General features: G+C 41.7%; 1 protein-coding gene across 4 annotated transcripts in view; it reads right to left on the bottom strand.

The window, feature by feature from the left end:
* Positions 1-15,322, bottom strand: part of LOC105566035 — an 89,175-nt gene extending 73,853 nt beyond the window's left edge. For 2 of the 4 annotated variants that reach the window (XM_012019726.1, XM_012019729.1), the window contains exons 1-2: positions 11,048-15,322; positions 9,854-10,006 (exon numbers count right to left, since the gene is read on the bottom strand). In XM_012019726.1, coding sequence (XP_011875116.1) covers positions 9,854-9,932 — 79 coding nt within the window. In that variant the 5' untranslated portion in view covers positions 9,933-10,006; positions 11,048-15,322. The remainder of the gene's footprint in view (positions 1-9,853; positions 10,007-11,047) is intronic. The other 2 variants (XM_012019727.1, XM_012019728.1) reach the window with 2 other exon arrangements.
* Positions 15,323-15,748: the final 426 nt, after the last annotated feature.

Here is a 15,748-nt window from a genome sequence, read left to right as displayed (position 1 = left end):
AAAGAAATAAAATATAATAAAATATAACTTGAGATATTCGTGCTGTCGGCACGAATTTTTTAGTTTTGAAAATATTTGACGTTATTAAGAATTGAAATCAGAGTATTTTCATTATCAAAAGTTTGGGCTCATAAGTGAAAAAAAATCGCAAATAATTCAGGAAAAAACATTTGTAAAGTGAAAAATACCTTTGTAGGAGTACAAATAAGACTCCAATTATCGTTCAAGAGTAGATATTTAAGTATTTCCAATTTCATGCACTTTTGTCTAAGATTGTACGTCCAATACATCCCATAATAAAATTACGCGTTTTGGATGACTTTTTTGTGTCGTTTCTACTTAGGCCCGGTTTCACCAAACGTCGTTTAACTTCATTCTTAGCTCGATTCACGTTTGTCTCCTTTTAAAGTAACCGAAAGAGACAGAGAATGAATTGAGCTAAGCTTAAAGTTAAGTTGGTGAAACCAGGATAGCGGTTTACTCGGGATTTTTATTTCAAAAGTCTCAGCGAAAAACCTCGTTTAAATTTTCTCACACGAAAGCCCTATCCGATAAATGGCTCGAAGATGACTCAGACGCTCGACGTAAATTCTCAAACAGACGAATGTATTATTGATGAGAATTCAGGAGCCCCCTTCAGGGGACGACTTTGATCGCTTTGCATCACTTTTCGGGGCACTTGGCGTAATTCGGTTATTTTGCAGGCCGCCGTTTTCTCGTGCCCGCGATAAGCGACACGCGGCGGCCATGAATATGGATGCGGAGGATTCGCGATGGCGGTCGATCGATTACCTAACACGTAACAGGACGGCTTTCCTCCGAGATGATACGTAATACAACGAAGACGTAATCGGCCTCGGATCGCATCACGGCGCGCACCCGTGCACCGGAACACGATGATTTTTATGGAAATTTCTGCGCACGCACGACGCAAAATCTGCCCGAGTTAGGCGGGCAATTAGCTGACCGCGTGTGTACAGCTGCAGGATGTCCCGACAGTTTTACTGCACACACGTAACCCGTGCATGATCAATTGCGCACAACGAGTTCCAATGAATTAATGTAAAACGCCGAGCAACTATTGCGCGATTTGCAAATATTGATACACGCGGGAATGCCTGCGTTTGTATTTGCCGATTAAACACGCCGCTCGACTTGAAATCGGACTGTTACAGATCCACGACGATCCGTCAAAACTGTGGAAAGAAAAATTTATTTTTGTGCGAGGCAACCCAGAGAACGTGCATGTCTAAAAGACATCTTTTAGACGTCTATTGTCTTACGTCTAAAAGAAGAATTTCTCTGGGAAATTTAATTAATAAAATTATATTAACAGCTACTTGAAACGCCGGATAGACAGAATAATATAGAATTGAAATCTAGCATTCGCGGGATATTTCGAACATATCTCAACCTCACGTTATTAAGAAACATCGATATAACTAGCTTTCTATCACTTGAATCGTTTAATTAAAAAAATGATAGACGAAATGCATTAGAAAATGACTAAAAGCTTAAATGCGAGTTGAATTAATAATTTAAGATGCCTCAGTGGTCAAATTGGTGAGACGCCCGCCTAGAGCGTAAGAAAGTCCAGGTTCAAATCCTGGCTGAGATAATATTTTTCGCAATAAATTTCTTTAATTAGAATTCGCGAGTCTAGCGTCGTCTAGCAATTTTCTACATTGGTTAATAATTGAAGAAAAATATCACCATAAAAATATTGCAATAAAACAATTGAATATTTAATGTAACAATGAAACAACAGTTAATTTTTAATGCCCACTTACCGTCGCGTATACCGTGAAACATAACGCAAATGAATCGCACGAAATGTTTGCTTCGATACACACGCGTAGTCGTCGACTCGATACGAATGGCCGGTCGTTAAGAGACAATTAAAAGCGCGGGCTGATAATAGCTAATCGTAGAAAATGATAATGTTTTCCCTCGCGGTATCTGTCGCGATTGCGTTTCGATAATCACAAACAATGAGAAATAAAACGTCACCGCTTGCCGGCTCGCCACATGAATGACAGTAAGATGACCGTGTGTGTGCGCGCGTGTGTGCGCGCGCGTGCGTGCGTGTGTGTGTTATGTACAATAGCAGTATGTACGCCGCACGAAATGTCGAGTGATGCAAAATAAGTGTTTACAGATAAGTTCAAACCGAGCTGGCAGGCACGAACGATCACGAGCGAACTTTTATGGACGAACGTGCAATAAAATTATTTTATTATGACAAAACGAAATTACTTGAATAATAATTAATATTAAGATTAGGGATGTGTTAAATAAGCAAACTGAGGCGTATTCATGGGTGTAAAATTAGTCTCGTTCGTCTTTGCGACGTCATTCGTAGAAACGGGCTGTTCATTCGTGTTTGCTTGCGCTCGTTTATTTGATCCCCTGATTCAGCTTAACGCACTATAAAGCTAAAGCGCACTATAAAATCATCACGCGCATCGTATATTACTTCAGATTTAGAACGTTAATCTCAATAGACAATTGTCGGATATCAAATCTATTTTATTATTAGATTTATTTGAAGAATATAGAATTCTCTCCTCAAATGTCTTATTTTCGAGATATTTTACTGGTTTGTTTCCACACTTTGCATAGAATAAGCATTAGACTCAATATTTTCGTTTTAGAAGGAACCTTTCTGTAAATTAAAGAACAGAGACGCGCGCGGTGAACACGCTTCATCCGATGTCACCTTGAATGCCGTCTTAATGTCCAAATCTTAATGCCAAAAAATATATTTTAGTCTCCAAACTCAGATTTAACATCGGATGATTTCATTTCCTTGTAGAGATAATAATTAATGACACTTTTATGAAAGCAAAGCAAACTCCAGAATAATTAATTATTCTAAAGTGCAAAATTTTTAGTTATCGAATATCCTATAAAATATTTCACACATTGTTGTATTATCCCGACTTACGGTATCAAGATAGTAAGTGTGTAACACAAGTATAGATTGAAGGCGTCGCCGAATTAACGATGAAGAATGTTTTATTTTGTGTTCGATGCACGCGCGCACGTACAAATTCACCTTCGTGAGAGAATTCCAGTATCGTTATTCCTTTAATATTACGTCAATTGCTAATTATCATTTTAATCGATGTACTACTTAGCACATTGTATTATAGTGACTCATTGTTACATTATTTCTCACGATTAATTTTCATTAAACGCCAAAGCATCGGTACTTTTGGCACTGACGTCTAAACGCCAAATAGGCCGCGTGTAATTTTCGAGAATCATTGTTCGGACAATTCTACGGATCACAACGGCGTTCAAAGTCCACGTGGGGACGGTAAGAAAAAACGAGCCACACCTTAACGCATCCTGAATAAACGAAAGGATTAGTCGAAGTCATCTCCGGGATCTCCGGGTCTCTGGACTTTGAGACAAGAGATGACGCGCGGATGATCGCGGTTCGTTGCTCTCGGGATTCATGATCCTCGCGGACGTGACGTCACGGCGACTCTTATTCGGCGAATTATATTTCCGTTAATGAACGAAATGTTAAAGGTCCGCCTTGCGTAATCGCCGGCTACGGGCATTGTTAAGCGTAAACGAGTGAGTCAGTTGTTATCGTCCCCATTATGACCGTTTCAGTGGCTTCCTGCTGCCGCGTCTCGAAGATTGTCCACTGTAACATTGTCTACCAACCGGTGTGTGTCCGACAACCTGGCTATTAATTAATCTCCCGGCAGCGCTCGGCAGCTGCAGTTCTGAGATACGCGTGTCGTCATGTCTTCAACGTTAAAAAGTTCGGGGAAGAGGATGATCGATGCGCGCACGTTTTTACTAATAAAATGAATTCTTAGGCTCACAAGTTTTTCGAGAATGCGCGACTCCCTTTCAACGGGACACCATTATTACTGTCTCAAGTGTGCGTAAAGAAGCTCAATCTGAATATTTCGTAAGAGCCTCGGAAAAGTCTATAAAACTGGGAGCTCTCGTGCTGAATAAACAAATTGACGATATTTCAATTTGTATAACGTCGGAGCCGCCTGCATTCACATCGTATGATAATTTACTTTGCAAAAGAAGAAATAAGTTCACGTTACGTAAGCACCGTGCGTCTTTTTAACGTTCCACGATAAGATAAAATAGCGTTTATGTTCTTTTGTCCGCCAAACAACGACTCTTGGAGAAATATCGAGCGAACTGAGACTATTTGCGATCGGCGAAATGAAAATGTTCCCACATGCGCGGAGGGAATTAAGACGCTGCAGCAGGAACGAAAAGTAAGCGGATTTAATTTCTTGACGCCGTGACGTAATGACAATTCCTGCGTTGCTCCTTTGTAAGCGTCGCGTAATTTCCTATCATCGACAGACGAGAATCCGAGCCGACAATTTTTCACTCGCAAAGACCGCGAGAGAATCCCGACAATGTGTTTCCAGATTCAATTAGGAATTCGCATGCTTAACGAGACTGGGACGTGTTTGCGCGTTTTCTAAAGTGAATGAAAAACGCGCGGATTTGATTTATTTACCGCGCCACGAGGACGTGCACGTGACGGGCCGGCACGTGGCGATGGGTTTGCGTCCACCTCCACCGCCAGGTAAGGCGGCGAAGGTGGAAGCGGCGTCGATACCATCCGCTGGAAGTCGCGGAACGTGCCGCGGAGCATAACGACCTTGAACTTGGTGCCGCGACTGCCACCAAGAACCACGGCGAATTTCATTAGCAGCGACGACGACGGCGTTCCGCCTCCGAGTACCGAATTCTGCGAACACGAGCGACACGGATTCGGCTACCCTGAAACTCAAATCTGAGACGGGTTTGCCTCTTGCCCCTTGAGAATCGATCTAACGTAATCGAAACCGTCAACCCGTGAAATTAAGAGTTAAAACGTTTTGACATTTTCTTTCTACAAATATAATACTTGTATAATAATTTTATCATTGTTAAAATTTCTCGGTACAATATACAAAAAGTTTGTAAAGTGTGATATTTCTTTTCTTTCTACTCTAGGGAAAAAAAAGACAGCAAACCATTTTGGGACCCACGATTAGTAATCGAATTATTTGGATTGTTCGTAACTCTACTCTGGGAAAAATTTTGACCGTTTCTTTGTAGCTAAGCAACTTAACATTTCGGTTAGTGCCTCTTGAACGAAAATTATCTTTGCGTTATTGAATATCGACAGAACTAATTGAGAGAATTGATTAGTACAGCTTCAAAATCGTGGATATATTATAGATAGAATAGCTAATTGCGATTTTTAGTTACGCGGGGTAAAATTCGTAAAAGATTAGAGTCACGAACAATCCCAATAATTCGATTACTAATTGTGGGCCCCAAAATGGGTTGCTAACTGTCCTTCTTTTCCCGGAGTGTCCGCCGTTGAAAATGTTGACCGAAGTTGATTCGGTTTTTACATCAAGCTTCTAAATTGCAGGTAGATATTTGGCTAAAGAAATCGTTGGAATTTCTGAGTTGGAATTTCTCCGCGATTCTCGGAGCCTTGAAAATATAAGTATAATAGCCTAAGTGGTCGAATTGATGAGACGCCCGCCTAGAGAGTAAGTCCAAACCCTGGCTGAGGTAATATTTTTCGCAATAAATTTTCTGCATTAAAACACTGGCCGGTTAATGTCGACTAAAAAGCTTGATCACTGATACTGGTAACTTCAAGAGATTTCTATGCTTGAAAATATCTCTCGCATTTTTCACGTTTGGGGACTAGTGCCATGGTTCGTTTCTCACGAGTAGCACTCTAAATCGTCTTCTTACGAACAAATTTGCGGGACGTCTTGCTAACGTGCTTCAATGTCAGGGACGAGTTATTTTTGCATCCTCGCGAAGGTGCGCGATAAGGAGTGCGTGACAGCCAAAGCGTAGATGGAATAAAGAACGTCATAAAGCTAATTGGCCACTGCCTATTATCACGTACCGATAATGTAATTGTTCGCTTATCGCCGCTTCCCGTGCTCCAACCTTTCGTTCCTTACAGTCCAACCGCGTTAGATTAGATTACAAAGTTTTTTTTCTGCTTTGTCATGCGAAGATACATCATTATTCCCCGGAGATTTGATCGCTAATCGATGGATGTGACGCGGGCGTTTCTTGAATCAATTACGTGGCACAGTGTAAGCCACAAAGAACGAAGTACGGGAGGAATAAGAAATGTGATCGGCGTGCAAACTAGCTCGGCTCCAAAAGAGTCTTCTTCTCCCGCCAGTGTTTACGATAACGGAAACACAGGCGGTGAATACAAAATTTATATCAAGATCGTAATTGCGACACGTGCGATCAAAGATGATAATCCGCACTAACTGAAGTATTTTGAAACGCGCGATAGGATGACGACGAGGATTCAGAAGCTTTTCCACACCCACAGAAAACACTTCCGGATCCAATGCTATTACACTTCAATGAATCATAAAATAGGATCGATACGTCAATCATATTTATTATATTATAGAGAAAGGAATATTTTAATTTTAATGAAAAATTATAAAATCTAGAATAAAATGATAGTAGGTGTCGTCTTTTGTCGAATATCGCGGTGCCCACTTCGCGCGTTGTAAGATGGAGGGAAAATTTATTCTAAACTTACATTTATATAAGTTACTCTTGTCTCAATACAGTAAGTCAATCTTTTTGAATTCGATAGAGGAGAATAAGAATTATTGATTTTATTTTGATGTTGCCTTATTTTTATACTAAATAAGGCCGCGAGAAATATAAATGCGTCAAGAATATTTTTCGTTGCAGTAACAGAAATCCTTTCTGGGGGTGCATAAAATTTCCAAGTGAATTAATTTTCTATTTAGTCCGACAGTCACGGATCTTTTAATAGCTTCCAAGTACGGAACCGTATGACGTAGGATTGTAACGGGCAATAAATTCACGCGGGAAATATCGCAAATTCCCGATGCGCAGACGGCCACGAGTAGTCGGTGGAGGATTATATAATGCGACGTTGGCGTAATTATACCGGTTTTTTTGCACAGATAACATCTATTAATCACGCCGAGCAATACTATCTGCTCGGCAGATCGAATAATAAACCCGATATCTAGATCGGGCGAAGCGCGCCTCTCGGCGTCGAGACGACTTGGAAGAAATTATCAATTATTTATCAACTTACGACAGAGAATAATGTACCCTTATTAAAATTTATCAGGTATTACTTATCCAACGGTCTCGATATTTTCAATGGGAATAAATTCCCAATGGTACTTTCTGTCTTACAAGTAGAGACTAAAGTGTTTCCGCGGAAAGGACGCACGAGAGCAGAAGGGGGTTTTACGGAAAATCGAAGAGTTTCTCTTCGCTCCGGAAGTTCAACCCAAAAGTACTCTGGGGAAAAGAGAAGACAGTTCAGCAACCCATTTTAGGGCCCACAATTAGTAATCGAATTATTTGGATTATTTGTAACTTTACGAATTTTACCCCGCGTAACTAAAAATCGCGTGTAGCTATTCTTTCTATATCCAAGATTTTAAAGTAATACTAATCAATTCTCTCACTTAGTTCTGTCCATATTCAGTAACGCATAGATCATTTTTACTTAAGAGGATCCTAAAGTCATCTTTTTTACCGACACATTCGAATATAGTTTTTACGCTTGTAAATCTTTTTATTGGCTTTTACGCACAAAATAATACTAGGATAAGTTGCAGATCGCATAGCAGAATTTCTCTTCGTTCTTTTTTTTTATATAAAGTCGTGAACCTCCGGTTCACTCACCGAGTCGAAATTTTCGTACTATTTTGACACTTTTAAGGATAATTTACACCCACTTAGCTGATCTATACACCTATATAGACCAGCAATAATCTACTTTGATGACATTATACTTTTTACTACTCCCTTGAATCATTAATTCTAAAAATTACTTTAGCTTCTACTTAAAAGGGCCTACTTTAATGCTAAAGTGGCAAAAGTAAAAATGTCCAACACTATCAGTCTTACTGTCTTTTACTGCCTACTTAGGGCCTACTATATAATAGAATTAAAAATTCAACATAGGGCCAAAATTTCGACTCGGGTAGGATCTTCCTGAAATGTTAAGTTGCTTAACTACAGGAAAAATTATTAAAATTTGTTGCAGAGTATGCGAACCAGACGAACGCCGTTCTTTTCGATTGCTAATCAGAAATTTCTCGGGCAAAAGTTGCGGAGTATCGAAAATAGATCTCAGGCGCGAGTCATATGACGGGCGACGCGACGGTCGGATCGAGACGCGGCGCGGTCCATTTGCAGGCCTCATCTGCCACGTGCGAATGAGTCCCGTAAATGACGTGCGGGTGTTTATTTGACGGCGACGTTAGCGGTCGCGAATCGCGCGCAAATTCGCGTAATTGTGTGTAAACGCGCCGACCGACAGTACTTAACGGGTGTATTATTAGCGTAACATACGCGCGTTGACATAGGTACGTGTCGATTTGGCGTGCGCGATCGGGGCATTCAGGTGAGGCCTGTCGCGCAGTCTCTCGTAATATTGGAAAACAATGCGCGTTTTACCGGGAATCCGCACAAAGAGTTCCGTGCGTCCGCGCTGTCTGTTTCGCGCTTATTGTCCGCGAGAGCCAAAAAATTGGCCGTTCTCGTCTTGCCAGCAGCCGGTCAATTTTAAGTTGCGACCAGACCAGAATTTCAAATAATATAATGTACATTTGTATCTGCGTGTAAATCTATGCTGAAAGAAATGTAGTATAATATCTTTTTCAACGCGTGTTGATTTTCGCGAGCAAACGAAAACTGCGCGCGTCGCACTATCTACCTGGACGCCATTAGAATGATATAGAACAAGGAAAGTCGTTATATATAAATCCGACTTATCCTTATAGTCGCTACTTGTGCTGCGCCGCTTTTTGCGTCACATAACATCGTTTACGTAACAATCGCCTCATATCCGAACGAATCTCGATGAACAAGGGAGGGAGAGGGGTTCGTACGTTCGAATAATCGACACGCGGTGGTCTGAGATCTGAAGAAGCTGGCCAGGCGCTAAACTTCCCAATTTTGATTGTTATTTTCGAACTGTGTTATGTATAACTGTACAAAAATGTGTAACAGTAACTTTTTCATCATGTTTGATATTTGTTGACATTTTGGCAGACATTTGCTTAAAGTCGAACAATTTAACGCGTGCGTTCTGTAAAAATGCTTTATTGACGCTGTATTGATATAATGCAGTTTCTTTTTCCTTCTCCGACGCATTAATGATATTCTGATCTACGAGATATACCGCTGTAAAAAATGCGAATTGCTTTTTACAATTTGTAAATACGTTTTTACGCAGCACGAGAGTTTCATGACCTTATACGTAAATAAAATCGTCGATATAAAATGCGTTATACGACATGATATATCTTTCTTGTTTTACAAGCACAGTTTATGATGTGTGAAGAACGATAAAAAGAGAATTAGATGCTCGTAGGTGGTCTCGGCAGTACCAGTTTTCAATGTGTATTGAAACGCGCCCGTCGCTGTTTCATCGCTCAAAATTCTGGCGTTTAAAAATTAAAAAAAAACTCGAATATTTAATTTTCAGGTGTGAGGCTTTCCTCCAGACTTCAGACCATCGTACAGCGTGTCTCGCTCGAAAAAATAATATAAGGTTTCGGTTATCTAGTTTGATCAAACAATAACTTGCTTGCACGATAAAACGTCCAGATAGCACGTAAAAAAAAAGACACGTGATTACGAGGCTCGGAAACGTAGGAGACTAGGATGCGACGTGTTTTCTTCAAGACGCAGTTCTCGACACTGCTCTATTATAATCGTCTCTTTTCCTGTTTTGTTTTCTCTTATTTTTAACGCGAAACGATATCACTCGATCGCGGCAACATTTTAAGAGAAAAATCTAAAGACTCACCGATGCCCTCGACGACGTAACGGTCCTTGGCGTCCATGTTCGTGAGCTCGGTGACGCTCACAACGATTCTAACACTCATTATCCTGCCCAAAAGTTCGGCCTGAGAGTCCCGCAGGGCGTTGCAGCGCCGGGCATTCGGTGTCTTCTTCCAATCTAAATGGCAGACAATAACGTCGTATGTTAAACACAGGAGCCTTGAATATGCGAACTTCCTAATGGTTATAATACTATGTTATTTTATGACTACCCAAATAATGAGTATTCGACTAACGATTTCTCTTAATGATTAGAGCCGAAGGTTCTCCGTTCTAATAATTCAGTTAGAAATATTCAGCAGGTATGTAAACAGCCATGATTGTGGAAAATCTTTTTCCTATATTTCGTATTAAATTCTACTATCTTAATTCCCCTTAATAAAATTCCTTAACCGTATAACGTAAACAAGTTTGCCTGCATAAATAACTTATATAATGCAGGGTTACGTAATTGACGGTGCAATTGGGACGTTACACGTAAAAATAAGCCGATAATATAGAATAAAAACTTTCCATACGCTTTTGAGATCAATTATTTTTAAAAGTTTCAAGGTTTAGTAATATTTGTGTGTATTCTTTAGTTCCTCAACGATCTTACATTACAATCGTACCGAAACTCATTTCAACAGTTATTAACGCGCACGTAAAAAAAAGTATCGTAATTCATTTGATAAATAAACTGTTAGAAAAGTTACATATCAAGGAACACATTGTATGTGCGATCGCGTTGTAATATGATTTTAAACTGAGAAAGTCGAGGCATCTTTTTACATGCCGCGGCATAGTAAAATGTGCATTCGAAACCATACAAAGGTATCTTCACTTTCTCAATTTTCAAAATCGATATTATCTCAAAATGAAAGACTCGGACGAAAAAGTTCGATTCTGCACTTTTGTTTCAGAAAAAAAAACTGCTCGTCGAATGTGCCACAAATTATAAGATTATTACTCTCTGTACGTTGAAATTTGTAAGAAACGATGATTTCCTCTGATACTCCCATTCGGGAATATTTCATAATTAACCCGTTCAATTAAGTAGGCCATTCAGGGCATTTAATCTGCGTTGAATCGATTCAATTAATCCAAATTGGCCGAGGTGTCGCAATGAGATTCGCCCGATCGCGGGGTCCGGGGTCGTTCGACACGCTCAATAACCAACCTTAGAGACGATCTAAGAATCCGAAAGTGCCTTCGGAGCTCGGGAGGACACTCGATGCGCGAGGATCGGTAATGCGCGTCCGCGCTGGCCGAGAGCCGCGGCGAGTCTGCGAGGACGGGCCGGGCACTTTCATTAACAACAACACACAACAACGGGAGTCACGCGACCGTCCGAAACTTCGGTGACGCGCGTTCGGCGCGCGTTCTCGCGAATTCCCGAAGCGTTTCTGCGAAGGCCGTTCAGACGCGATCGCCTGATCCAGGAAGACGATGAGACGTGTCCGATGATATCTCGACAGGAAAAGACACTTGCAACGTCCTTCGCGAGTAAGGCTCGAGCGTCGCCTTGAGGCCGACGGTGTTTTCTTCAAGAACGACCGACGGTGTCTTGTCCCAGCTTTGTTTCCTCCTCCAGGCTTCCAGGCGGATGTTCCCTTAATTTTTCATTTAGTTTTCTAGAATAACTGCCTTGTACTCAGCTTTCTTAGGACTTTATCTCGAGACCCTTTTCTTCTGAAACTACTTGCCTCAAATGTCGTCGTTTCGTTTAAGAACGGCCGAAGATGTCTGTCCCGGCTTTGCTTTTTCCTCCAGACAAACTCCTTCAGACGGATGTTTCCTGAATTCTTCAAAGTGTTTTTAAGGTAACTGCAATCCACTTTTCTTCGGACTTTTCCTCGGTAATCTGTTTGGCCTCTGAAACTACTTGCTTCAAATGTCGTAAAAGTTTAGGCCGGTCAGCCGGCGTTGCGATTCGCTCAAACTGATCAGCGTACCGCCTTTCCACTGAACTTTAGCTAATTTTGATTTCCCCGTCACTTTCTTCAACTTTGTAACTTCACTTCGTACGAATAATGATTTAACACACAAGTCTCTATAAGCTTCAAATTCTTTAATCCTTCGCTCGACTCTTCACGTTTCTCGTCCGATTTTCCACACTTTTCTCGATCTTCAAGTTCCCTGCCTCTTTCCTCTCCCCACCTTCTCCTCGATCCGTTAAATCGATCGATTTACTGAATTACTTCAGTCTTTCCACCAGCTTTGTCCCCTTCAAAGGCTTCCGCTCGTTCAGCTTAACTAGCGGAACGCTTTGCTTCTCACTAGATTAGTAGAATCACCGGCGGCTGCGGCTGCGGCGGCGTCTTGTTACAGGTCCGCAGCGCGTTTTCCGCGGCCCGTGACCTTGACGAGTCCCACCCGACGGTGTCAGTAGCAGCAGCAGCAATAGCAGCAGATTGACATTACGTAAAGCCGAAGTTGCGACGCTTAATTCGCCGACCCAGCGTCGCGACGCCCCGCGGCGTTTGCACGAGCACCACTTCGAGTGTCATTCTTGTCTATCAGCTGATCGATTCTCACCGAGGAGCCGAGCAGTGGAGAACGATCGGCTTTGAAAATGAGAACCGATCACGAGACTCGAAGGGAGCTGCTTCGCTGCTATCTTTTTCCAGAAACGTCCCTTCGAGGGAACCGAGGGAGTAAAGCGATTGTCCAAGGAGAGAGGAAGAAAGTACAGATGTATCTTTCTCTTTAATAGCGTCTTAAAAAGGAGTCCTGGAATGTCGTCGGAAGAATTCCTCGAGATCGTCGTGAATCTTCTCAACTATCTTCTTCAACTATCTCTTCATTAATGTTTCACATTGGCATTTCTGCCCAAGCGTATTATTCACTGAGGATTGAATACGCATTCGTGAAAATACTCCGTAGAAAATTTCTCCTTCCCGAGTATTATTTTTGTAAATTAAATTTTCCTCCGACGTGCGTCTCCTTTTACGGAATACTCGGGCAGAAAATTTCCCCTCGGATGTTCTTCCGGCGCAGGTTTCTATAAATTTCTCTTTCGCGTAATCCCTTTTCGTAGGATTATTTTTAAGTCAACACTTCTTAAAAGATTATCTTCTCGGAAATGTCTCTTTGAAGAGATCCGTTCGTGAATAGGTTTTTGTTGGAGTATCAAGGGGGAACAAAGTTTCCTCGGTTATCGCTTTTCCGTCTCGGAAGCGAGTCGAAAAATCTCATTGATATTCAAATCCGACGCTTCTATTCTTGTCTCTCAGAAGTTTTCCACGTTGTAGAGCCATCTTCTTTTGCGTCGAATCAGCGGCGAATAATCGGCGAAGCAATTAATATTCTTCACACAACGATTCTCGTATATGACAAGTCGTTCCGCTAATAGATTATCGTTTCTCGTTATTCTTCGTTGTACGATGTGTGGAAGAAAATAGCCTGCTTATATTCATCGCGATCGGACAGTTTGCTATTACGACAATTTCAATCGTTGTTAAATCTTTCCGGGAGAAATTAAAGTATTGTAAATCGATAGCCAGTGCATAAGTTTCAGTATCAATCAAGGGCCGAGGTTTCCATTTAAAAATCTAACTTATCACTGATCCTAATTGCAATCATTTATCTCACGTTAGAATTTTTAACAATTTTTTTCACTGCAATCCTTCAATCGCGCGCCACACTCGACGAATGTAAACCGTCTCTTTTCGTGTATGTAATTGACCGAATTATCTCTCATAAATAGCTAAACAAAGGGCGATTTAGACACGTGTAATTTCAATGAACTCTCCCAGATTTCGCATTTATTTGCGAAATCCCGACGAGACCGGCGCGAGGACCGTTCGCGCATATTTATGTGGATCGAGTTTGCCGAGGCCTATACTGGTTTCGATCTCGAGACGAGTCTTTGAGCGCGACTTTCGGAAAGCGATCGATCGGCCAGACGCGATTACTCTCCTAGATCGAGCCGATGCGGTAAGCGTGTTTACGAGATTGCGAGCGACCACGTGGTGGACGTGGAATTACAGGTACGACTGGTCCCGAAGTGGCACGGCAGTGCGTGCGCCACGTGATTCCGCGTAGAACACAATGCGCGTCTTCCCGCGGTGCAGCGTGAATCGGCCAATTTCCGATTTGCGAGTCTTCGCGATCGAATGCTTTCTAAATCATCCGCGACACTGACAACACTACCCACAACAGAATTGCCTTTAACGATCCATAATTACAAGCTAGTTATTAATATGTCATTAATAATCGAACTCAACAGAGCAAATTGTCCCCCAACGTGACAATCGGATTTATCCGCAGTACGTGAAAACGTTGCGCAAGTAATGCAACTATTTCAACGGAAATTTAAGTAAGGTTGCTCGGTCAGATATTGCTGTTAACAATCGACAGTGAAATAAGTAATCACGCGGTAAATCCGTCAAGAGATCGCGCGACGATCGCGCTACTATCTTTCGGCTTATCACAATCCGACAATCGAATCTCAGCATTAGCGCGCAAGTCGATCGATCTCGAGTCTCGTAAATCTCTCTCGAGATTGACGATCCTGTCGGGGCGCGTGAAATTTCGCAAGAGCCCAAATTATCCCCGGGATTCTTCCACACAACGAACCATTATCTCTCCTCGCTATCACTGCATCCCCCGATCTTGAAGATCCCCCGCGCGATTTCGCAACTGACTCGCGGGCGGGCACAGTTTTCCGCGCGCGACGACGAACGAAAAACCAAGACGCGCTCGGGCGACAACCTCGGTGTGTCGCGCGGTAGCGACAAATAAAATCGCCACGCTGGAAAAGAGAGAACGACGGGCGGACGACAGGACTCCACTGCACGCGACAAGAATCTCGGGAGAACCTGCGACAGCCGTATATACGTCAGACTGGCGGAAAGCCAGTCGTTCGCCGTCGTAACGACAGGTGTTGTTGGAGAACCTGAGGTGGGGTGGGTGCGCAACGAGTGCCCAGGTGGGGATTGTATCTGGCCGAAAGTGGGGTGAGAACCTTCGCCGAGAGGAGTCGACCTCAGTTGTTGCTGCTGCGCGCAGCATCTATATGTCACGGATCCTTGATATGACTCGGATAGAGGTGTTCCCCCCTGCTGTATTAGAGACGGAGAGGAGAGAAAAAGTCAAGGGGAAGGTTGAGAGAAAGTGAGAACACATTCGGATGGATCTACATTCAAACGTTGCAGTTTACGACGCCGGGTCCTTTTGGCCTGATCTACAACACGCCCGTTGCGTCTAGAAACATTCGATTTTGTGGCCAATCAATACGTTGAAAAAATTTGTGACCAATTGTACATTGTGCAATCGTACGTTATCGGTAAATTTCACATGCGTATTGATTTGCTAGTATCAAATACAATGTTCCCAAGCGCAACAAGCACATTGTGGATTAGGTTTTTAACTCGAAGCCCGCTTGATCTATGATTCGCGTCTCAGAAATTCAGAACGAAAATAATATTTTTGTTTATCGGTGATCGAAAAATAATACGCAATGAAATAATTAATAAATGTCAATAATTTTAATCAATTTATTAAATAATCCCGGTTGTGTTGATTATTAATAAATTAAAAAACGAATCATGCCCTGATTGTCGGATAATGCATACTCAGTCATTGTACGTTTATTAAATAATATTTTTAATTGGCGTATCTTTTAACAAAACAAAAGCGTTTTCGGAAATTTAGAAAAATTAAACACAAAAGTATATTGTTAATGTTTCACTAGGACATTTATGTTAAAATTATTACGCGGATTTATATTAATTTCGTTAACAATTATATTAATTATTTATTGATAAAAATATACAACTGATCGCGCTTTCCTTTTAGTTGAATTACTGGGGCATTTTTCTTATTAGCTGTCGCGATATCTCCACATTATGAATTCTCGATACGGCTTAGATTTTTG

The sequence above is a fragment of the Vollenhovia emeryi genome, unplaced genomic scaffold (genome assembly GCF_000949405.1).
Source record: "Vollenhovia emeryi isolate VEMERY1.0 unplaced genomic scaffold, V.emery_V1.0 DF939147.1, whole genome shotgun sequence".
Lineage (NCBI taxonomy): Eukaryota > Metazoa > Arthropoda > Insecta > Hymenoptera > Formicidae > Vollenhovia > Vollenhovia emeryi.
Note: the sequence above shows the minus strand (reverse complement) of the source record. Positions and strands in the feature narration are given on the sequence as shown.